The following is a 24205-nucleotide window of genomic DNA, read 5'->3' as shown; positions in this document are numbered from 1 at the left end:
TTGCCAGTTGATGAGCCACTCCTTCCCTAGACTGACAGCCCTAATGCCTGTTCATTTTGCATTTTTGTTTCCACAATTAAAATAAACTGTAGGGTACAATTTACCAGCTTCTAGCCTTTCCAATCCTTCTACAAGGAGGATACACTTATACAACATTAGAAAAGCTGATGGACCAAGGCTTATGGCCATAAATTTCTCATCTTTCATTTTTTTTTTTTTTTTTTTTTTTTTTTTTTTTTTTTTTGTGTGGGTGCCCAGCGAACTGGATCATATTGTCAATAAGGAACAATTTGTATACTGGACTGATATTAATTAGAATAATGGCAAAGAAAACGTGTTACACTATGATATTATGGGACCCCCAACCGCTTTGGTTTTGGAGAGTAGAATATCCTGCTTGTATGGGATTTGAAAATTGCAGGTTGCAACGTGATTATAAATCAGTCTCTCGGGTACTCAGTCATTAACAGCAAACTTAGCATTCCTATGGGAGTTGGGTTAAAAAATATGGAAGAACCAAAAAGTATATTCTTAATTATGAATATAAAATCTAATCCGTGTAACAAAACTTAGAATTTATGAAAATTTCATCAACTCAAGCACCTATTGAATAATAAAAATATTCCTCAAAATCGCTTCAACCAAAAATGGCTGAAAAAAACACTTACTATCCAAAAATTCAGTTTCAGAAATTGATTAGGTACCTAAGCATCAGGTTCAAATAACTAGATCCGCTTGTTCATGAGCGGACAGGATTTCCAGCTCCAGCATATCGGGGCGCTTGGCCAGGCTGACCAGGCCTTGGTTGATCATCCTAAAAAGAAAACAAAGCTTATTTTAACCAAACCAAGCCGCAAAAAGGGAAAAAAGAGCCCCATAGCATCTACAATCAATAGCTAGCACAATCTCAACCATTGTAGCATAGCAATATAATATAAATCCATCATGGGAGTTTATTCTTTCCCCACATTAGAATACTGGCAATTGCCACCCTGAGCAGTTTCTATACAACAAGATTTTATGATTTAAACACTAAAATGAGGCACACGTATGAAGATCAAAAGTAAACTCTACAAAGCAAACTAATCCTAAACAAATAGCTGCTGTATCAATCAAAAAGACTTGTAAAAAATCCCTAATGCTAGCTAGCATAACTAACCAGCATTTTTCACACATACTAGAACTAAGAACTCACAGGTTAATCATAAAACAGCAATAAAATATAAATCCACCATGGAGTTTATCACAAAACATTATAACAGTGGCAATTTATCACCCTAAGCAGTTACTCTACATCATGATCTTATAATTAAAACACAAAAATGAACAATGTGCCTAAGCACATATATGATAATCAAAGTAAAGTCTACAATCAATAAGCAAACTAATTGTAACAAATAGCTGTATCAACCAAAAGGCGCACAAAATTACTAATGCTTCCCATAACTAGATTGGAGCTAAAAAATACTTAAAAAAAAAAAAAAGCAATTATCAAAAGCATTGAGATTCTAATTTTCCAATTCATAAATATAAAGTTAGAAAAAAAAAGAAGTTAAAAATCAAATCAATTAATTGCAGCACTTAATGATCAAACACATGAAGAAAGAAGCAGCAGATTACAACATAATATATAAAAAGCGGATTCAATTCATAATTAATTGAGAAATTAAGAGCATAAAACGATAAACAGGTTTAATAAAAAACGCACCCTGAGTCTAATGAAGCGCTGTGGTGGATCACGATTCCTGCGATCCGTGCGGGATCGAACCCTCACGACGTGCGAGTGAATTGCACATGAAACACAGTACTGCATCTTCGCATACAGCTTCGGAAGAGTGTACTCTGCACAATAATTAACAAAAACCACCACGAAACTCTGTAACTTATTCACCACGCAACTAAATCTAAATCAGAAAAAAAAAAAAATGTCAAGTATATATATATATATATATATATATGTGAAGATTACGATCATAAACGCAGGCTTCTTGAACATCTCTAACCGCAGCTTGCTCGACGATGTTCCTCACAAGGAACCTCTTGATTGCCTTGTCCTTTATAATTTAAAATCACAAAAAAGTAAAATAAAAAAATCGATAAACATGTAATATACATAATAATAGTAATAATAATAATAAGAGGAACAAATAAATAGAGGAACCTTGGGGCAGCATTTGCCGCAGTTAGAGCAGCGGATGAATTTCACGTGTCCACGTCCGTGCTTGTTGCGTCCACGATTCCTGCGCTTCGATGTCTGCATAAATTTTTTTACAAACAACAAAATTGACGTAAAAAAAAAAAAAAAAGAAAAGAGAAGTAGGAAATTTGGTGTGGATAAATATAGAAAAGTATGGAGCGTATCGAAATCGATCAATCGTACCATGATTGGTTTGTCGGTGTGAAAAAAGAAGGAGAAGGTCTGTAGGTTTTGCAGTCGTCCGTTCTGGGTTTTAGGGTTTTTGCAGCAGAAGAAGAAGAAGGGTGATACTGAATGGGGTTTTGGGGAAGAGTTTCTGTTTTATATAATCATGTTGCAGACACTGCCACCGTGGATGCGTGCCTTAATATCGGACAATGTTCATTCTATTTTATTTTAATTTAAAATTTAATTTTTTTTATTAGCTGCCACAATATATATATATATATATATAGCCATAAGTTTTTTTTTTTTTTTTTTTGTTTTTTTCCCACATGCCATTCAAATAAAACCCTTCCAATGGCTTTATTGGGAAAAAATATTATTATAATAAAAAAATCCAATAAATCTATTTAAATACTTTATTAAAATGATAATTGACATATTATTAACTATTTTATTTAGAATATAAAAAGAACTAGATAATTTTTGTTGGGTTCAATGCTTATCAAATAAGCATTTGTGCCAAATATATTAAAATCCCTTTCTACATCTATACCATATAGATAATAATTACATAACTAAGGAATATGGGATATGTTATAAATTTTAATTTTGTTTTGCTGTTCGAAGAGGAAAAAAACTGATTTAATTTTGGAAGGATTTTTAATTTTAATTTCTTAAATATGGAAATAATGTTGTCATTCTGATAGGTTTTATATTATAGTTTGACATAATTTGTTATTCTTTTTTGTCTTTTGACCCAAGAATTTGTTACTCTTAAATATTATACGATTTATTCGACATAAAAAAAAAAAGACATGCGATTTATAAATTTAATTGAAAATGGTTTTCTTTTAGGAAAACATTTAATTTAAAACAAAATTTATTCATATAGATCTTCTAAATATGTACACATTAACCCAACCATCCAGAAAACAACCCCCCCCCCCCCCCCCAACCAAAAAAAAAAAAAAAAAAAAAAAAAGAAAACAAGGAAAAAAAAGAAAAAAGAAAAGCAATATTTACCTGGAAAAATATTGACCCCATTTGCTCAATTTAATTGACATATTGGAACACCTTGTAATTGAAAAAATAAGTATTTTTAATTTTAATTCTCTGGGAAACATCTTGTAATTGATGAAATAAGTATTTTTAGTTTTAATTGTTTGGGTAAGTATAAAACTCATATTGATGTATAAATCAATATATAACACATAGATGGCAGTTGCTTAACAAAGATTATTCAGAGCGTTTTCATCCACAAAATGAAGCTTATATATCATCTATTAACCAAAAAAGGGCTTACATATCATTTTGTAAAGTAGAGGCAGCTAACCCAATCTATAATATATGGTTTCATTGCCAGCAGGTCCGGGACTGGAAAAGCTAGAGGCTCTTTCATTTGCAAAAGCTTTGTGCATGTAGAGAACAACTCCTCTACGGGAGGAAGTTGGACCATCTCTTCTTCTAGCTGTGCATTATCATGCTCACCAGCTTCCTTAAGTGTCTCATTCAGAATTTCCCAGGGACATGGCAAGTGCACAAGCAAGGTCGTCATCTTCTTGGGTTTCCTCTGGATGGGAGAACAACCATTCCCATTGCCAACTCCACACTGTTTGATCCAAATTTCCTCATAGCTTCCTCCGCCCCTAGACCTTTAAAATGTTAGAAAGTAAAATAATAATTATTATAATAATAATTGTAATTTCATGGCAAAGTGTTTGTAAAAGGATAAGAAGATGACTTAAGAAAGGAAACATTATTGGGCTTATCCATTATATACATGCATCTAGATTTGTTGTAAAACTTGACCCATTTTGTAAATAAGAGGAAACTTTAATTCTATTCCTCTCAGTTGTATTATCTCGGCTCTTTATAAGAGGATGAGAGGATGACTTAAGAAAGGAAATATCATTGGGCTTATTCATTATATATATGCATCTAGATTTGTTGTAAAACTTGATCCCATTTTGTAAAAAAAAAGGAACTTTAATTCTATTCCTCTCAATTATATTATCTCGGGTTCACTCTTCCATTTTATCCAAGTTTCCAATTTTAAATACGTTTTTGTATATTATCCAACATAAAAATCCCATCTATACTGTTGAAATAGCAGTTTCATTTGGAGGGGGACCAGTAATTTGAGCACCATTGTTGCTATTAACATTCTTCACTTCTACCCCAGAATACCAATGATAGAAACGACTATAGTAATGAAATCATTACCGGAATCAACAAATTGGGGATGCTCCATACCATGGATTGGAGGAGCTTTACAAAATTCTCAGCATCGCATGGAAAAGGTATATCTCCATTGGTCAGAGGATGTGCAAGCAAGTTCTTGGGAAAAGGAGATAATTAACATCAAAGAAGATGTCACTAGGGTGGTCCATGAGTTTACCATATATAGCTAGCTAAAGGACCATAAATCCATGAATGATCTGTATCTTCCGTTTCATCTAGCTTTAGATTCCCATCGTCAGTTTCCATAGGCGACGAAGGAGCCCTATTGACAGTCAAAAGCATTTGACTAGCGGCTTCGAATGTGATCAAAACTGATTGAACAACACCATGTCCATACAAGCAATTTAGCAGAACGGGATTACAAGAATCCAGCCTCTCCAATAGACTCCCATTGATAAAATCAATGGGAGTACACGCTTTGGCTAATTCCAAATCCTACAACCCTATCATATAATACATTAATAAATAGTCCAAGAATCATGAATTTGCTTTAAGATTTGTTAGCATATAGAGAAAACACAGACTTTTGGATCAAAGATTGCTAAAGCTATTGGGTATGTTTCTGGGGATTGCCCAAATATAAAACGGCAACCTATATCATAAGAACTCAATTGTGAGAATTGGTTGAGAGGCATAAAATTAATAAGAGAAAAGAGATCAAAGACAATTATGTGGGCAAGACAATAATTTTTTTGTTTTTACGTTTTGTGTAAGAATTAATGGCGGAAAAACATTCATGGCAAGAGAAATACAAAGTCCAGCACAACTGTGGCTGACCAAAATAATCCACTAATCTTCAAGGATGGAGATCATGAACAGCATCAGTTGTTGGACATGGTTGAAAACGGAATGATATCATCAAGTCAAAGATCCAAAGTGGTGGCAGCAAAAGAGAGAAGAAAAAGGGTGTAAAAAAACTTTACATGTCTCTCATTATTGTCTCATGTGACTTACACATGCATGTAACGGTGCCAAAAGGATGGAATAAAGGAAAGGATGAACGGTGCACACAATAAACTGGTTCGGGATCAATTTATCACCAAAAAAAAATTTGGGAACCAAAATGTTAAATATAGTCTAGTTTAGAGATTAATGCTCATAATATCTCTTTATATTTTTTATAAACGACCATGAAGTAATCTTATTAATCTTCTACCTTATATAGGTTTATCATCTATATAATATTATTTAATAATCTTATTATTGTAAAATGATGCACTATTAGTTGGTTAGTATTTTTAAAGTGTTTTAGGGAAGATTTATTTTTTTATATATTATTTTTTCCATAATTTTTCCAAAATTTCTATCCACATCAACATTTCTATTAATAAAAATTGATTTGAGATTGCGATAAATTATGAAATAATCAATAAAAATAAAATTATATTTTCATAATTTATTTTACCACTTAACCAAACCTACAAATACTTTTACCAAAACCATATGGATGTAAAATATATAAAAGTATATTATTTTGAGGTTATATTAAAAATTTTAAATAAAAAATCATGCTATAAAAAGAAGTTGAGAAGCTATTTTTGATAACGAAGCTTCCCATATTACAGCTTTTAGAGGGGGTGATTAAAAAAACAAGTTTCTTTTTTCTTTCTTTTTTTTTTTTTTTTGGTTGTTGTTTTATCGTTATTATTATTATTATTATTATTGTCAAATTCCTAATATATTCTGGTCAACTTTCTTCCTACACTACTTCGTGTGGGAATGTGCTTCACACGTATTAGAATCATAAATATTGTGATTAAACAAGTTTTTATTACAATATTGTCAAGACACAATGTAACTGTCCAAATTCAGTGTCACTAATGCCATTTAATGACGTTAATATATTTATCATATAAAATGTACAATATCATGCAAATTTATTGTATTGTATCATAAGAGTTCACCATTATTGTTGTTGTTTTTAAACTATATATATAAAAAAATTTCTTTTGGATAAAAGTTGTATACTTATAATCAATGGAGAGATTATCGATTTCATAATGTCAATAAACGGCTAATGAAAATTAAATTACAAATGGAATGTAAGTACTAAATAGTTAATTACTAATAGCAAACTCAAAAAGCCGAATACCAACAAGTCTTCGTAGCATTCTCACACTCCATCACACAGCCTATCCAATTGCGCATTTGCAGTCCCTAGTTAAAGCCACTAACCTGCATTTGTTGTACGCTGTTTTCTTTACAAGTTTCTGCTCATCTTCATCAGCTAGCATTTGAATTATGAATAAGTGAATTTCTAGCAATTAATAAGTATTTTTAATTTTAATTGTTTGAGGTAAGCATAAAACTCGCAGCAGTCTATGGCTGATGTATAAATATAGGAACATATAGATGTTAATTGCTAAACAAAGATTATTCAAGAGGGTTTTCATCCAAAACAAGAAAGCTTATATGTCAGCTAGCAAAATAGAAGTAGCAACTCCAATCTTTCTATAAAAAGATTATACAGATAGGCAATTAAGAAATATCAGCTTTTATGCATCATTGATAGAAACCCAAGTCATATCCCAACAATTTGATAATGGAAAATAAAAATGAAAACCATTTACTAGTAACAATTTCTTTTTCCGGCCAGCTCATCCTCGTTCCAACAATTAGGAAATACCAGACTCTCACAATACAGAGTCTGATGGATATAGTTTTCAACTCCTCTCACAGCCAGCTTCCGGAGCCTATTCTCTCCGGACTCGTACATCACAAATCCCTCTTTCCCTTCCCTAATATAAATCAGCAAAGCACCGGACTTGGTGTAACAAAATGGCTCGTACTGGCAGCCGGAAAAAAAAAGATTTGGGTCCCTGAAGTGTTGGAATAGTGATGAGCTTGGTCCAGGTTTTGTCATCCTTTGTGGACCATATATGGAAGTGACTGGCAGTGGCTTCCTGGACAGAAAGCAAGGCTTTGAGAGAACCTAACCACGTTATAAATTGTGACTCATCAGGGACAGGGACTAGTGATGGAAGTGGAACCACCCTGAATTTTTCTTCCACCAAATCAAAACGCAAAATCACATGTCTGTTAGAAGCAGCGTGGTCCAGACAGAGCCAGTAAAGTCCGCCATGGACATTGGCGGCCTGACACGTTATGTTGTAGGCGCCGTGAGGAGGAGTATCTTCCTGAGGGAGTGAGCGCCATGAATTGGACTTGGACTTGAGCGTGTAGATCTCCACACGAGGACTGCCACCGCGGCTTTTGCAAAGGTTAACTTCAAACATAGAGGGAAATCTTACAATCTTGTAATCGTCAATCGAGGGGTTTCGCGGTACAGATATAGTCGTGAGGAAGAGGAAGAGGAAGTATTCTGTGCTCTCGAATTGACGGATTGTAGATCACCAGTTGACTCTTTTCTGCATCGTGGATGAGCAAACACAGTAACCCATCACAGTGACCCATCACGTAGTAGTTGGAATTCTTGACGAGATCCAAGTCAAGCTCCTCTGCAACTGCAAAGCCATCGCTTTCGTGGGCCTGGAGGGACAAAAGGGTGTCGGCTTTACGAGAGAGAGCGATACGAGAAGCAGTCCCGAAGGAGATATGGGCCATATGCGATTCGAGATGAGTTCGAACGAAGATTGGATCGGAAATGAGACATCGCCAAGATTTGGAAACACAACGGAATCGGACCAATGATTTCACCGGCAGTCTTTGCAGTATGTCCACCACGATTTCGTCTGGGAAATCCATTTGAGATTCTGATTCTGGGGGCTTGAATTGGAATTTTGAATGTTTGGGTTGGGTGAATTTCAGGCTACAAAAAGAAAACAAGAAATTGGAATCTGATTGGAACCACCGTTAATTATTATTTTTTTTTTTTTGAAGCAAAAGAAATATTCATTGATTAAGAAACAGGAATACAGACATCAGCCTGAAGAACATGATGTAGCCACTGTGGGCCAACTTCAAGCCAAGTTTCATATGAATATAGACCAGATGCATAATTAGCAAGACAATGAGCAACAGAATTGCATCCCTATAATCAAAAGTACAGAATAAATCCACATTACTAGCAAGGAGAGATTTGATATCCTCAACCAGAAAACACGATGGAATCAATTGTTCTCCAAAGCAGCCATCATTCACCAAATGAACTGCACTAGAGCACTCACTTACAATCTCTCCATTATTGAAACCTGCCTCCAGGCAAAAAAGAATTGCCTCACGAATAGCGATGAGTTCAGCATGAAGAATTGACCAAGTAGCCACATATGGCTTTGCAAAAGCTCCCATTAACTCGCCAGTACTATTCCTAACAACCACACCTATTCCAACCTTCTGATTACATGCTTTTAAGGATTGAGATAGAGATATGGGGTCCAATCTACTACAACTCCAGAGTTAGAGAGAAAAAGGAGACTAATTTACAAGGTTGCTTAATGGGATCAAAGAGTCGTAGAAGAAAAAAACAAATGCCAAAACCTTTTCTTTTATAAAACCATTAAGAAATATATTTTCATAATTAAAATAATTGATGATGATTTGATGGAACACCGATAGATCTTTGCAGAAAGACGTCAAGTAATAAATTGTTTAAATAAAATTGATAAAATTTTCAAGTTTTTTCATTAATTTTTACAAAAAGAGAGAAAAAAGTTTTTAAAGATATTAAATTTTGATAAAAAGATAAGGTTAATTTAGATTGCTATTGGGATATGTGTGGAAGATTTATTAAAAACATAACAGCTTTTTTATATTTATATCAAATTTTAAAGGGTGTGAATAAAATATTTTCATAAAAATTTAAATGGGGCTATTTTTTAAATACAAATAAAAATTATAAAGTAATTTAAATGGGCTTATTTAAAAAATAAATTAATTTGGACTAATTTGGCATAGTCCTTAATTTCAAACAAAATTTACAAACCAACATTTCAAGTAAATGATGTTAATCCTTTAAACGAAAAATAAAAAAATAAAAAAATAAAAAATAAAAATATTGTTTTGAAAATATAAAATAATATATGGTTGACTTCTATGAATAAAAACTACAATAAAACTATTATATGTAAAGTATATTTAAAAAACTTACAAGTGAAGATTTAATATCTTTATCAAAGGAAGAAGATGTATTTATACTGCTATTTTTAAAATTGAAATTGTAGTTGTATGTATAAAATAGCAACAATAGCCATAAAACATTATATATATATATATATATATAATAAATATTAGACAAACAATTAAGCAAATGAAACAAAATAATTGGTGTTCAGTATGTTAGTTGCTTTTTCAAAATACAATATCTAGTAGACATTTTTAAAGAGTTCTACATGTTATTAAAATTAAATGTAGCACGCGTGATTTTATATTTTATTATAAGGGAGTATTTGGTCAAATTTATTACAAGAGTGATTCTATTTATCTTCTATCTTATAGGTTTATTATTTATACAATATTATTTAATATAATTATTATTGTAAATGATGCACTATTGTTTAGTTTTTTTAAAATGTTTTAGGGAAGAAATTTATTTGTTTAAATACATTCATTGTTTCTGTAATTTTTTCAAAATTTCCATCAATATTAATATTTTTGTTTAATTTTTGCATAAAATACAGTTTTTGACATTTTTGTCGATATTAATATATGCAGTATTGTCTTAAAAAAGTTTTAATTTCACGTAACACATACTGATAGACGTTGGGATTAGAACTTGAAGGCTTAATTTGGGATTGCTGAAATTATGAAATAATGAACAAAAATCAAAAGTGTATTTTCTATGATTTTATCATCGAAAAAAGCTTACGAACACCTAGTTGTATTAGAAATATAAAAATATATTATTTGGAAGTTATATTAGTGATTTTAAATCAAAATCCTGATTGTATTAGAAAGAGAAGTTCAAAAACTATTCTTGTTAACTTTTTAGATTCCAACTTTTGAAATGGATGATTATTGGAGAATTTAGTTTTTATAAGTTTACCAAACAAAAAGTTTATAAGAAATTGTTTCATAATGAATTTTAGGGGGTCTAAAAGGAACCCCAAATGTAGCTTAATTCCTAGATAAAAATAAAAAGAGGTGACCTAGGACGCTGGCCAACCAACTGAATCCCAACTAGGTTAGCATAAAAAGGAAGCGGCCAAGGACTTACCAAAACTTTTCGTTTTTGTTTTTGTTTTTTGCTTTTTGTTTTTTGTTTTTTTTTTTTTTTTTTGTTTTTTGTTTTTTTTGTTTTTTTTGTTTTTTTTTTTTGTGGGGACAAATTCCTAATAAAATCTAGGGGTGGGAATGTGCTTGGCACGTATTACAAGCATACGGATTAACACAAGTTTTTATTACAATAGTATCAAGGCACAATGTAAATGTCCAAATCCAGGGTCAATTCCCAAATGCACGTTAATGTAATTATCAAATAAGATGTTACTGTATTGTACCATAAGAGTTATCACTGTTGTTGTTATTTCAGAATCAATGGGGAGATTATCGATTTCACAATGTCAATAAAAGGATGATAAAAATTAAGATTACATTTGGAATGTAGGTAATAAATACTGATAGTCAACTCAATAGTTCAATACAAGAAAGTCTTCATAGTGTTCTCATATTCCACACCACAAAGCCTATTCAGTTGTGCGTTTGCACTTAAAATCATCTCAACTTGTATGCTGTTTGCACTATTACACCCCCCCCCCCCCCCCCCCCCCACCCGGCGCCGGGGCCAAAAAAAAACAAAAAACATTGTGCATTTGCAGTCTCTAGTTAAAACCACTAACCTGCATTTGTTCAACGCTGTTTTTTCGTTACAAGTTCTGCTTCTCTTCATCAGTTAGCATTCTATGTATAGATAAGAGAGTGTCTAACGATTAATAAGTATTTTCAATTTTAATTGTTTGAGGTAAGTATAAAACTCACAGCAGCATACGTCATGTTGATCAATAAATATACAACACATAAATGACAATTGCTTAACAAAGATTATTAAGCTGCTTGTGCATTTTCATCCACAACAAGAAGCTCACATCAGCCAGTAAATAATGGTAGAACCACTCCATTACAAGTATATATCTATGAAGACTATTTTGTGCTCTGGATCTGATTATGATACAAACAACTCACATAAAAATAGTGGACCATGGACTTTCCCGAATCCCGATTACCATTTATTCTATTGTCAATCCCAGTCGCTAAGCCGGATCAATTTTCCTCAAGGACATTCTTGCTCATATATTTCATTGGCATATTTCCAATTGATGATTTTCCATATGTTCTTTAGGTAGTCTGGTCTCGCATTCTTGTACTGCAATATGACAAAGAAAGGCATCTCAAGCTATAGAACAACACATGGAGATGCAAATCAAGGAAGATAGAGAGAAAGCAAAATATATAATTAATAGAGCAAAAGAAACTATGGTTAAAGATTGAATATCAACCATTCAGCATAACCAGAAGAAGAATGATATCTAACTTTTTTTTACTTTCTTTGCTCAGACTTTTGTAAGAGTAGCAGCAATAAAATGTCCACCCAGTTCCCAGTTTCCATCACTTTGTTTAGTTTATTTTTAACTTCAACAACCATTGAACAATAGTATATGACAAGAAATCTCCTATATTCTAACTTTTTTTTTTATGACTGAAGGTGAATAAAGATAGCTTTTCAAATTTCGTCAATGTAAGCCCTTATCAACATAATTTGTGCAGCTCTACGGAGAATAAAAGTCATCCAATTAATTTCATTCCAGCAGTACTCACTACTCAAAGTCAGAAGACTATACATAAACTATATGGTACGTATACTTTTCCTAACGACTGAAAATAATGATCCACTGACGCCTAAAAATGAGAATCATTTATCATTTCAAACACAGGAAAAAAGAAGTCAAAGTTGCGTCGTAAATGTAAGCAATCAGAATCACATGCTTTTTCAACACAATTTTCTTTGTATAAATAAAGCTTTGAACATAAACTAACAATTTACCTGTAAGTAATATGCATGCTCCCAAACATCGATACCAAGCAATGGAACTAGAGTTGGTCCTTTAGTTACCAGTGGGTCCTGTGACAAATCATTCAGAATTATAATTAATCTGATAAAACAGTAAAAATATGTTATGCTGTAAAACTGTCTTTGGTTCTTCCAGCATGCTTGACGAGTAGAGAAGTTTTAAAAGAGGAATTAATATAGGAAACTCTATTACGTCATTTCTTAGTTGCCAGAGTTCCTAAAATTTAAAGAAATGCTCAAAAAAAACCAGACTAGAAACAAGCCAACATATGTCTAAAACAAGTTTATGCTAGCTGTAAAACCCCTATGAAGAAACCCCGCCATAATATTATAAAAGCCAACAGCAGTAGTCTTCAAGGGAAAGAGGATAATCCATAATTGAAAGGCCATATTTGTAGCACTTAAATCTATCTAAGATATATCATGCTAAATTGCCGCAATACCAATACCATAAAATGACAAGAAGTTCCGAAGAATCATAACTTTGGAAGTCTGACAGAAATTGGCCAACTATGATAAGGAGAATGAAATTGGAAATCATAATTATCATTACTAGCGATGATTGATAATATGAGACTTCCTAAGTTTACCTGATTTGCTGTGGTTTCAACCACAAGTTTATTCGCTTCTTTGTCCAGACCAAGCCACTGCAAAGACACAACACAAGTGAGTGAAACATGACTGAAGCGTTCAATCAATGATCAGAAGGTTGAGAACAAGATACGGATATTGGATTGGGATTTATTCAGCCGCAAAACTTACCACCCATCCAGAACCCTGTAGAGCAGCAGCTTCTGTGTTTATTTTTTGCACAAGTGCTCCATAAGAACCAAAATGTTCGTCAATAGCCCATCCTAAAGAACCCTTTGGGGGTTCACCACCTCCTTCCTGCCATACATGAACAGTTAGGCCAAACAACCATTACATCTTCTTAGGAAGAATGTGGAGCAAAATATAGCTAAAAGAACATAAACTTACATGAACAGAAGCAAGGTTCTTCCAGAAAATGGAGTGGTTGATATGACCTGCAACAAATTTTATATAATGAATTCACTGACTCATAAACGATCTTAAATTTTAACAAGCTCAACAACGAATCAATCGGTTTGAGTTAAAACAATCAAAATTTAAAACGGTCTATTGCAATCAAATTCCACATTTTGCCCATCTTGCATTTACGAATTCAAATATCAATTCCCGATTTCCTCGTAAAGAAATTTCCCAATTTTGCTTCACTTTTCCAACTACCCAATTCGCACTTGAAAGGTTAACGTTCAGATGCATATACTAAAAGATTCAAAGCTAAATTCAATTCTCCAAAACAAATATATAAAACATAAATAAAAGGGCATTAATAGAGAGAGAGAGAGAGAGAGAGAACCTCCTCCATTGAAATTAATAGCGCTGTGCAGCTTAGCAACAGCAGCAGAATCACCCTTGGCAATGGCATCGTGAAGCTGCTCGAGAGCTTTATTGTAGTTGGTGACATAACCCTGGTGGTGCTTCAGGTGATGGAGATGCATGATTTCACCGCTAATGTAAGGCTCAAGAGCGCTATAGTCGTAAGGAAGGTCAGGGAGAGAGAATGTGTGGAGGGAACGAGAATAATGGGTGAATAATCCTCCTACCATCCCTATCCCAATCCCTAGGGACTGGGTTTGGGCCCGAAACACAGAGGGTAGGATATTTCTGGCACATAGAGCTCGAAGAAGAGCCATGGAAAATGGAAGCTTTTGAACTTTGAAGTTATTAATGAAAACCCAAAAAAGGGAAAGAAAAAAAAAAAATGATCAGAGAACAGAGAAAAGAGAAGAGAGATGGTGGTGGGGAATATGAGAAGGAAGAAATGAAGGGTGTGGTGTGTATATAGAAATGGAGGTTTGTAAATCGATATGCTGCACTAGGAAGACGACCCACTGGATCACCTATTAGCCGCCAGGTTCAGGCTTCTGGGTTCTGGTTTTACATTTCTTTATGTTTGTCGCCCACAGTTACCGTACAATTTCTAATTTACGTGCACTTTCTTAATTGCTTTGGTGGTTTTAATACAATAATTTTTGCACATGGAACCAGGTTGGGCGTCAATCAACTACACCGGGTTTTAAACCATTGGGCTGCCGTAAGAGCCAGAGAGATCCAGACCACAGCCAGACCATACGAGTCCACAACCATGTTTATCCACCCACACCACACCAGCTTTTGCTATTTTTATGCTAAGGTGTATTTAGATTTTAAAAAATTTTAAAAATATTTAAAAATTTAAATTTATTCGAATTAGATTTTAAAAAAATCTATACAAATTTAATAATATTCAATTTAGATTTTAATAAATTCTATAAAAATCTATTAAAATCTATATGTATTTAATTAGAATTTTGTATAATTCTTTTGAAATTTGATAATAGTTAAAAAATCATTGAATTCAAAATATTTTATAAAGTAATGGATTTTAATGAATTTAAAAAAAATTTAAATAATAAAATTGTAAAAAAAAAATATTAATATGAAATTTAACTTTAATCCTAAATATTTTGTTAGATTCTTATAAATTTTTTATGAAATCTATGGAATTCCATTTGAATCTATTAAATTTTTTAAAATTTAAAATTTATTTTAAATCCATTAAACTCTAGATTCAATATATATATTTTTTTATTTTTTAAAAAAAAATAAATAAATAATTTTTATTTATTTATTTATTTTTAAAAAATACATAATTATTATAAATCAAATGACATGCCAATGGCTACTGTTGTTATTATATAAGATCATGGGTTACATCAACCTCAAGCTAAACTATCTCCTCCCAAAATAAATGGAGTGTACTTTTTTTTTTTTCCTTGAAAAAACAAATAGACTATTCTATGGATAGTTTTTTACACCACAAGCTATTTATTGCACATAAAACATTTTTTTTTCCCCCAAGCCCAGGTAAAACATTTATTTAAATGAAAATAACATCTTGGTCATTGGCTGTCAATGTGGTTACTAAAGTGAGAGATTTGGATTTGGATTTTTTTTTCTTTTTCTTTTTTTTGGTTATCTTTTTATATGTTTGTGTTTTGTTACATTGAAAATATTTAATCATGTATGATTTATTTAAATTTAATTATATTTTAAAAATTATGGATATATGTTATCTATTATCTATAAATTCGAGGCTAAAATTAAAAATATATATATATAAATAAGAATGAAAATAACTAAAATAAAGATCCTAATTTGAGAGATTTACTCTAATATTATTTGGTGCAAAGAGTTACTTATAAGAAAGGATTGGAGAGGGGAATTATTTTTGCCTAGAAATCTTACTTGCATTGTTGAATATGATTGTAAGAGACTAGTGTATATCTTCATTTATGATGCGGCTGTTGTAGTGATAAAGATTCGATAATAACCAAAAAAATAAAATAAAAATGGTAGAGATTCGATACATACAAAATTTCTTGTTCCTGAGAAAACAAACCTTTGATTGAATAGCAGAGTAATGGAATCAAGATAATATCACCTGTCTTTCATTCTTTATACTTGTTAGCCACTTTGTTAAAACAAAAAAAAAAAAAAAAAAAAACATATGTAAAACTTCTGCCTAAATCTAATAAATTAAAGTATACACAAGAACAAAGTGTCTTGTCTTCCCAAAACCAAAGTGTCCATGGCCATAATTGACACACCAAACTTCTTGTTTTATCTGTCCATTTTTGTTTCCTTTCTGCATTGCATACAAGACCCTGTTATCTTTTTCGACTAGTATTTACAAGAATTTCATAGACATGGAGATAAACTTAATTGTCCTCAACTACCTAATGCGACAATCCTAATTTGAAAACTCTTTAAGGTTGATCCTTAATTAAATCTAACTCTTAAAAGCACGAACTACTATAAATACAACACCATTTAGTTTGAACAATCATCTTGTGTATTAGCATTTTGTCATAGTAGTGTTTTCTACAATGTGCAATTTAATTGGGTCTGAAGCTATTTCAAATGGCAATGCTTCGAAAACTGAGAACAAAAGTTGCAGTGATGATGGAGGAAGATCGACTGGCTGGCTGCTGAAGAAAAAGGTCAAAAACACTAACACTTAATTTCCACTTTTGATGATGCTTTTCCAAATGGCTTTGTTTTTTTTTTTTTTTTTTTTTTTTTTTAACACGTGCATATATTTAATACTAATAGAATACGGTTTTGTCAATTATATTTAATATTCATTCATTTCATTCTTAGAACATGATATTGTCTACGATACAGCATGGTTTTTGCTTAGAGATCATGGAAAAATTACTGAAAATTAACTGTTTATATATTATAGTGAAAGGCAATGGCACCATACACCATGTGAGTTAAAATGCACCCGGCAATAGAGCAGTGTGCAATATTAATATCTTTGCTATTAATATCTGGTGTTAGGTTTAAAATGGTGACCTGGGACTTCACTGGCCAGCCAAGAAAAAGAGATTTTATATCTCCAGAATTATAATTTGTGGCATACCCTGTATATAAAAAGGGAAAGAAATGTGAAACTTAGCTAAAAAAGAATAGAAAGTATCAATAAAGGAGATGGAATTGTAGAAAGTTAAGTTGAGAAATTTTAAATGAAAATGGCCTTTTGTGTGTGTGTGCGTGTGTGTGTGTGTGTGTGTAACATGGGCTCATTGCTTTCTAATTTTTACCAATAGAAAACCCTTCTGTGTGTGTATATAACATAGGCTCATTGCTTTCTAATTTTTACCAGAAGGAAACCCCTCTGGTTTGTTAAAGTAAAAAGGAGATTTTATGGGAAGCTTCCAAACAATTAGGATCCACGGGGTGTTTCTTGTCCGCGAGTGTGGATATCTATTTTTTTTAAGTGCCTGCAATATGTTTGTTTCTCTATGTCTCAAAATAAATGTCGGTGAATTTAGCAAAAAATAAAAATAATAATAAATAAATGTCGGTGAATGGTATGCAGGTCGGGCAGGAGTTAAAAGCACTATGTCAAATTGCAAGCCCCATGATACCTCAAATTGCAAGCCCCATGATACCAACAAGCCTGCTTCTGTACTCCAAGAATATCATTTCCATGCTCTTCTTGGGACATCTAGGGGACATTGAGTTAGCTGGGGGTTCCCTCTCAATTGCATTTGCAAACATAACAGGGTACTCTGTTCTCAAAGGCTTAGCCATGGGGATGGAACCCATATGTTGCCAAGCTTATGGAGCCAAAAAATGGGAAGTCCTCAGCCAAACCTTTAAGATGACTTCATATCTCCTGTTTCTTACAGCCATTCCTATTTCTCTGTCGTGGTTAAACATGGAGCCCATACTCCTATGGTTAGGTCAAGATCAAAACATTACTTCGGTGGCCAAGATATTTATAACATACTCTGTTCCTGATTTGCTAGCTCAAGTCCTCCTCCATCCCTTGAGGATTTTCTTAAGGACTCAAAATATAACTACACCCATCACCTTATCTGCTGCTTGTGCAATGATCCTCCACCGTCCGATCAATTACTTTCTTGTCGTATATCTGAATATGGGGTTAATAGGGGTTGCTCTAGCCTCAGCTTGGAACACCATAAACTTAAGCCTAGGTTTGCTAGTATATCTTTTTCTATCTTCAACAGCTCTGAAACCTTGGGATGAGAAAGCTAAGTATACATGCTTTCAAGGATGGCAAAAACTGCTAGCCCTAGCGGTGCCAAGTGTAATCTCTGTGTGTCTTGAGTGGTGGTGGTATGAAATAATGATACTACTGTGTGGTCTTCTAAGTAATCCCGAGGCAAGTGTAGCTGCAATGGGAATACTCATACAAACAACTGGATTCATCTATGTGTTTCCTCACTCTCTGAGCTTGGCTTTGTCAACTCTTATTGGCCATGAGCTAGGGGCTGGACAGCCTGCAAAGGCTCAAAGGACAACCATCATGGGACTGATTTTTGCCTTTGTTTGTGGTTTATTGGCTTTTGGTTTCACAATTGCAGTCAAAGATGTGTTGGGGAAGCTATATACAAGTGAACCACAAATACTTGCTCTGACATCAGTTGCACTTCCTATCTTAGGGTTTTGTGAACTAGGTAATTGTCCCCAGACAGCAGCATGTGGAATCCTAATAGGGTCAGCCAGGCCTAAGGTGGGTGCTGGTATAAATTTTGGTTCCTTTTACCTAATTGGTTTCCCAGTAGCGGTTCTTATTAGTTTTACATTCAATATGGGTTTTAAAGGGCTGTGGTTAGGCCTAGCTGCAGCTCAGATTTCATGCATGTGCATGATGGTCTGTTCCTTAGTTTGCACTGATTGGGAGCACCAAGCTAAGAGGGCCAAAGAACTAACTCAGGCTACAGAAGGTGACCAAAATGACTTAGAAGCCAATCTTCTTGGCTGATTTTTCTTCTCAAAGTTGTTAGAATAATTCTTTGTCCTATAGATATCCTCACCTAAAATTGAATTCTAAAATAAAGAACAGGAAGTTTACATGTTATTCCAAAATCCAGAGAATTTGATTTTTCCACATGTATAACAGATCATAAAATTTTCATAAAGACGTTACAAAAGCTGATCATATTTTCTTGTCTGTAGCAACAATAACCACCAATTATATGCATCCCTCAAATTAATTTGTAACATATCAGCTATGAGCTATATAATATTCTAAACAAATACTAACAGGAAAAGGAGGGCCGACACCTGCGCAGACCGGAGAGGGAGGAGATGAAGAATCTTATATGCCAATAATAGTAATTTTTCCCCAACAGTTCTATATGCTGCTGTTTTGAGCTACATCTGAACAAATAATGACTGGAAAAGCTATTATGCACGCAAATCTTTGTTTGAGTTCCACCCAGGGGCCATTTGCGTAGCAGCATCAGTTACTACCCCACTCCCATTTTCCACTGTAACCAGAGGATCGGATTCCCCTTCCCTAGCCTGGAAATTATCCCGGAGGAAATTATCATACGTATAAATATGAAGACTAAAAATATAAAAGCAGACCTATAATAAAAGAAATATGCTGAATAAAAACTGACTAAAACCTGCAATGATTGTGTTGCTCCTTCTGTAGCCTTTTTCTGACTCTCATGAGTGCAAAAGTACGAATATAGAACCATCCCAACCAGTGCAATTGCAATCCCCAAGATGTTCCTCCAATTGAACGGGTCATGAAGCAAAATATAACCGAATGCCAGTACTAGGCAAGTTTTCAAATGTCCAAGAACCTGATATGTGACAGGGGATGTCTTTCCGATAACAAGAAATGTGCTAAAATTTACAGAGACAGAGATCAGGCAGGATAGAGCTATGAAAACCTGTAACCCAGCGAGTGATAGATAGAATCATTAATGCATTCCAAAAAAGGAGGAAAACCGACAAAATTATTAAAGATTCTGTAGATTCTCACCACTACTTCAGTTGTATATTTAAAAGCAAACACATTTTGATTTGTCAAAAACCAATCCAAAATTGGGCCAGATACTAACAAGGTCCCTGACTGATATGGGCATGACTGGTATAGAAGTTGGGTTGAAGAAACCTTAAATTTCTTCTGGATCGTATTGGTCATCTGAAATGAACTAGTTAAGTACTCAAACATAATTGAAACAAAAAGAAAATAATATGCTTACTTTGAAATAATTATCATCAAAACAGTTATTTTATATATACACGTGTTCAAATTGTTTTTACTAAGATGAAAGCTGATGTATGCAAAGTTTTCTTCTAGGCGAGTGTCTGTGTGTATGCTTTTCAAGGAAATTTAGAAGGATACAATTTGAGCAACACACGTGGTGATAACTGCAAGTAGAGACAAGGTACTGCCTAAAGCATTAAGTTGAACGTCAGTAACTGTCGCAATCCCAACACCAAGGAGGAGGATAAGAAGTGACAGCTGAATGCTCCTACTGCAATGACAAGAAAACAGAACCAGTACAATTTTAATAGAGTGAAAAGAATGAAAAACCGAATTGAATTTAATTGATGAACTGAAACTTCACAATTGTATATCGTAAGAGTAACTTCAATTTAAGATTTCTTCAAAAGAAACTTCACTAGAGGAAATGATTTGAGAGATGTAAGTTCAGGGAATTGTTATGGATAGATAGAAAGAACAAGTAGCATTGGTTGGAGAAGATGAATTGCAGTTTCATCGAACATAAATAGAAACAGACAAGCAAGAAGAGGCTTCAAATATTAGGGTTAATCCTCGGCAAGAATTATAAATTTCAGCAATTAGACTGAAAAAGGTCCTGATTGAAAAGGAAAGTTCCATTTGGTATAAAAAATATGTGACCAAAAAGTTGAAGTTTTCAAGAAAGCTGTGAACGATGAAATCGAGATTCAGATTGAATAAATCATACCCTATAATGATATTTCTAAAATCAAATTTGAAAATGCAGTAGATTCAAGGAGCAGAGACACATCTTCTAGTCAAACATATTATTTTAATTTCCAACATCGTAGAGAAAGGAGGGTAAAAAAATTCCCGAAAGAAACCTGAATCTTTTTGCAAGGAAAAGGGTCTCCAAAAGTACAGTACACGGGATAATTGCTAGCTTGGTCATCTGGAATGCAAAAACAATAGAGCATTTCAGAATTCTACCCTGAGAAAAATGCTGAAACATCAAAGAACCTAAGACAAGAACAAGCAAAAATAGAATATGATATATACAATCAAACGCACCTGATAGAAACCAACAGAATTGAACCCCAGGCTAAGATTCAAAAGTCCAATTGAGATCCCATTTAGAATGCCAAATCCCATAACAGCTTTTTGATCAAAAGTTTTGTGTTCAAACAATCTCATTCTTAGAGCCGCATGAAGGGAACAAAAGGTCACTAGAAGATGCCAGCTGGTCAAAGTTGTAGCTGCACAAAAAGGCAAGGCAATTGACAATCTCAAACCAGCAACTTTCATAATGCAAATCACCATCATAGCAGTAATAGATCATAAATATTTGTTATGAGGTATCCATTTCCCCATACATTTTCTTAAAATGATACAACTAATGGTAGGCAACACGCCTGGCACATGTTATAGACATCAAGCAAAAAATTTTGCAAATCAAGCAAAGAAACAAGCCTCCTTTAGCATACGGAAGCTGAAACCCAATGCACTATGAGACATAGGTGTCTTTTAACATTAGAATAGAAACAAATATATTCCATACCCAAATAAAAACGTAACAAAAATATCAAGCCCAAAATAAATAAATAAAAAGAAGAAACCAAGCTTCCTTAGCATACCGAAGCTAAAACCCAATGTGCTAATCAACGCCTTGTTGCAAATCACAATGGACACTGATGAAACCACTGAGAGAGTCAACGCCCCAATCGTCCCCAACTGAAACCTCTCTCCTTCACTCATCTTCTGGTTCAGCAAAAAAAAGAACCAGTCAAAGACAACCCAGAATCAAACTAACTCATATCAAACTCCAGAATCTCCGTCAGCTCATCATGCTCTTCATATAAGCAATATATATATATATATATATATATATTAGGCGAAAAAAAATAAAATCAGAAAAGAGTAAGTAAAACTCACAGTGGATGGAATTTAATAGCAGTAGCAGTGTAAACAACAGTCAGTGGTGGAATTGAGGGAGTATTAAAGATGCAGATCTGATAGTTAAGATTAGCGGGTACGATTTTACTGTTATTAAGGAAATGAAAATGATTGGAAATTTGGAATTTTTGATGGGAGTCCTAAATAGTTCAAAGATTGATTGGTTGGGCAGTCAATTTGGTCTATTCCTACAGTGGGCAATTCATCATGGTATTTGTATGGCACCCACACCTAACAAAATACATATCCATGGTACCATATACATTGCAGACCTCAGTTTCACTCACTAACTCAGTGTGTGACTCAGCGAATCAATGGGTTTTATTTATTTTTGCTTCCTCTATGTTTTTCTCCTATTACTGGCTACGTATATGGTACAGGACTTGTGCGAAAAAATCTTCTCCTTCGCGTGAGATTAACTCTGGTTGCTACGACGTCGTTTTTCTATGTTCGTTATCGTGTGACTTTCATTTTCACCGTCTTTGTCTGGTTGTACCTCGGTCTCTTCCCCACGCCCAGTTGTTTTTCTTTCGAATCCCCAACAAAGGAAGTTTTGAAATGGAAATTAATCCAATAATTATATTTTAAAAAAAATACTGTATAAATTATGAATGCTCGTATTAATAATGACAATTAACTTAATAGTTTTTTAACATATGATAATTCTATAATGGGTTTTTGGCATCAATGTATAGTTTCAACATTTTTGCATTTTATTATAAACTTTTTTATTCTAGCTAATTGTATGTTCTAAGACACCAAAGTTTATATAAAAAACAAAAATTAGTGTATGCGCATCAGAATAAATTTTATTGTTATGGTTGATAAAATTTAGTATCTAAAAAGGTCACAGCATATAGATATTTATGGTCTATTGACAAAATTTAAAACGATATTAATACTAATTTAATACTACTATATGAGATAAAATGCAAAAATAAATTTAAAAGGATTGATACGAATTTAATACTAGTATATGAAATAAAATGCAAAGTTGTTAAAAACTACCGATGTAGCAAAAATGTTAAAAACTACCTAAAACATTGGTCTGATTAAGCGTACCAATAATTATTGAGCCAAGTGAAAATATTGTAAATGCAAGACAATTTTAGTGATAAAAGTTATTATTTCCTTATCGATGATAATTCCATGCGATGAAAATTCTGTGCAATGAAAATATATAAATAGATTTGAATATATATCATAAATCAAAAATAAGAAAAAAGTTACTCATAATGCTATGTTTGGGCCATATTATTAATTTTCTAAATTAATATTTTAATATATTGAAATATTATTATTAGGAGATTAATTTAAAAACTTTAATCCCACATTGATCGGAGTTTAAGTGGTCATATAATTGTTACATGTATAAATTGAAATTTTAAAATAGAAATATTGAAAAAGAAAAAAAAAGTTCCATATTAGAAGCACGTGAAGCAACTCAAAATTCTTTATATATATAAATAGAAGCTTCATTGGTTTTGAGAAGGATCTCTACACACCTCCACAAATAACTACAAAAATATGGACTAATTAGTTTATTTTTTTTAGAATTTATTTCATCTAGTTTATTGTCTTTAGTTGTTTTTTAGTTGAAATTTTAATTTTAAAAGTCCTTTAATCATTACGGCATTCGGATCTTGTAAGATTATTTTTTGTTTTCCAATAATCAATACAATCGTCTGAGAAGTTTGATTCAATTGGCGCACCTTTTCTTTGATTTCTTTGAACTGTTACAGGTTTAAAGTGGCACGCCCACAAATTTAGGAGACGGCAAATTGTTGGAAATTTTCCGATATTGTTCCAACAGCTACAAAATGTATTTTATTTGCAACAAAAGACAAGAGTTTGAAAACGGTAAACAACCAAAAATATCTTCTTCTTCTTCTTCTTCTTTTTCTTTTTTTTCCCTCTTAAACTGATATATATATATATATATATCAATACGGAAATTTTATGGTGAGGATGGTCCGCATGAGGACTGCAGTATTAGTGACGGTTTTTCATAATATTAACGACGGTTTTTTAGAAAATCGTCACCAATACTATGAAAAACCGTCACCAATACTATAGTCCGCATGAGAACCGTCCGCACCAT

The 24205-nt window shown here is 33.0% G+C and overlaps 5 protein-coding genes across 6 annotated transcripts; 1 reads left to right on the top strand and 4 right to left on the bottom strand.

The window, feature by feature from the left end:
- Positions 1-192: 192 nt before the first annotated feature.
- Positions 193-2508, bottom strand: LOC125421297 (small ribosomal subunit protein eS26y). The gene is made up of 5 exons (XM_048469800.2): positions 2381-2508; positions 2162-2254; positions 1970-2054; positions 1709-1842; positions 193-814 (listed from the first exon to the last, which is right to left on the bottom strand). Exons 1-5 carry the CDS (start codon positions 2381-2383, stop codon positions 740-742), a joined length of 390 nt encoding a protein of 129 aa, XP_048325757.2. The 5' UTR covers positions 2384-2508; the 3' UTR covers positions 193-739.
- A 4515-nt stretch (positions 2509-7023) lies between these two features.
- LOC112491013 (uncharacterized) lies at positions 7024-9138 on the bottom strand. The gene is made up of 2 exons (XM_048469642.2): positions 8484-9138; positions 7024-8372 (listed from the first exon to the last, which is right to left on the bottom strand). The coding sequence occupies exons 1-2, from the start codon at positions 8849-8851 to the stop codon at positions 7868-7870; spliced, it is 873 nt and encodes a 290-aa protein (XP_048325599.1). The 5' UTR covers positions 8852-9138; the 3' UTR covers positions 7024-7867.
- A 2379-nt stretch (positions 9139-11517) lies between these two features.
- LOC107413991 (superoxide dismutase [Mn], mitochondrial) lies at positions 11518-14618 on the bottom strand. The gene is made up of 6 exons (XM_016022070.4): positions 13948-14618; positions 13545-13591; positions 13329-13454; positions 13157-13213; positions 12540-12617; positions 11518-11861 (listed from the first exon to the last, which is right to left on the bottom strand). Exons 1-6 carry the CDS (start codon positions 14282-14284, stop codon positions 11769-11771), a joined length of 738 nt encoding a protein of 245 aa, XP_015877556.2. The 5' UTR covers positions 14285-14618; the 3' UTR covers positions 11518-11768.
- A 1510-nt stretch (positions 14619-16128) lies between these two features.
- On the top strand, positions 16129-19026 carry LOC107413987 (protein DETOXIFICATION 53). Its single transcript, XM_016022065.4, has one exon. The coding sequence runs from the start codon at positions 17497-17499 to the stop codon at positions 18928-18930; it is 1434 nt and encodes a 477-aa protein (XP_015877551.1). The 5' UTR covers positions 16129-17496; the 3' UTR covers positions 18931-19026.
- Positions 19002-22450, bottom strand: LOC107413993 (UDP-xylose transporter 3). 2 transcript variants are annotated; one of them, XM_048469678.2, is made up of 8 exons: positions 22084-22450; positions 21786-21906; positions 21223-21407; positions 21036-21103; positions 20311-20443; positions 19945-20106; positions 19580-19852; positions 19002-19472 (listed from the first exon to the last, which is right to left on the bottom strand). In XM_048469678.2, the coding sequence occupies exons 2-8, from the start codon at positions 21904-21906 to the stop codon at positions 19356-19358; spliced, it is 1059 nt and encodes a 352-aa protein (XP_048325635.1). In that variant the 5' UTR covers positions 22084-22450; the 3' UTR covers positions 19002-19355. The 2 variants fall into 2 exon arrangements, with proteins under 2 accessions (XP_048325635.1, XP_015877558.1); XM_016022072.4 differs by having other exon boundaries at positions 21786-21909; positions 22084-22449.
- Between the last annotated feature and the right edge of the window lie 1755 nt (positions 22451-24205).

The sequence above is a fragment of the Ziziphus jujuba genome, chromosome 8 (assembly GCF_031755915.1).
Source record: "Ziziphus jujuba cultivar Dongzao chromosome 8, ASM3175591v1".
In the NCBI taxonomy this organism is placed as follows: domain Eukaryota; kingdom Viridiplantae; phylum Streptophyta; class Magnoliopsida; order Rosales; family Rhamnaceae; genus Ziziphus; species Ziziphus jujuba.
The sequence above is the reverse complement of the archived record's forward strand: the minus strand, read 5'-3'. Positions and strand labels throughout refer to the sequence as shown.

Bases quoted from the DNA above. Each gene is read 5' to 3' on its own strand.
- LOC107413993 (XM_048469678.2), bottom strand. From the start codon at position 21,906: ATGAGTGAAGGAGAGAGGTTTCAGTTGGGGACGATTGGGGCGTTGACT. The intron at 21,104-21,222 runs GTGCGTTTGATT...TTTGCATTCCAG, and splicing joins ATTCTGTTGGTTTCTATCAG to ATGACCAAGCTAGCAATTAT. The intron at 19,473-19,579 runs GTTTTAGTCAGT...GATAATTTCCAG, and splicing joins GAGCAACACAATCATTGCAG to GCTAGGGAAGGGGAATCCGA.
- LOC125421297 (XM_048469800.2), bottom strand. The intron at 2,055-2,161 runs GTTCCTCTATTT...TAAATTATAAAG, and splicing joins GCGGCAAATGCTGCCCCAAG to GACAAGGCAATCAAGAGGTT. The intron at 1,843-1,969 runs GTAATCTTCACA...ATTATTGTGCAG, and splicing joins AGAAGCCTGCGTTTATGATC to AGTACACTCTTCCGAAGCTG.
- LOC107413991 (XM_016022070.4), bottom strand. From the start codon at position 14,284: ATGGCTCTTCTTCGAGCTCTATGTGCCAGAAATATCCTACCCTCTGTG. The intron at 13,455-13,544 runs GTAAGTTTATGT...CATGTATGGCAG, and splicing joins AGAACCTTGCTTCTGTTCAT to GAAGGAGGTGGTGAACCCCC. The intron at 11,862-12,539 runs GTAAATTGTTAG...GTCATATTGCAG, and splicing joins AGCATGCATATTACTTACAG to TACAAGAATGCGAGACCAGA.
- LOC107413987 (XM_016022065.4), top strand. From the start codon at position 17,497: ATGTCGGTGAATGGTATGCAGGTCGGGCAGGAGTTAAAAGCACTATGT.
- LOC112491013 (XM_048469642.2), bottom strand. From the start codon at position 8,851: ATGGGAGCTTTTGCAAAGCCATATGTGGCTACTTGGTCAATTCTTCAT. The intron at 8,373-8,483 runs GTCTGTATTCCT...TTCTTTTTGTAG, and splicing joins ATCATGTTCTTCAGGCTGAT to CCTGAAATTCACCCAACCCA.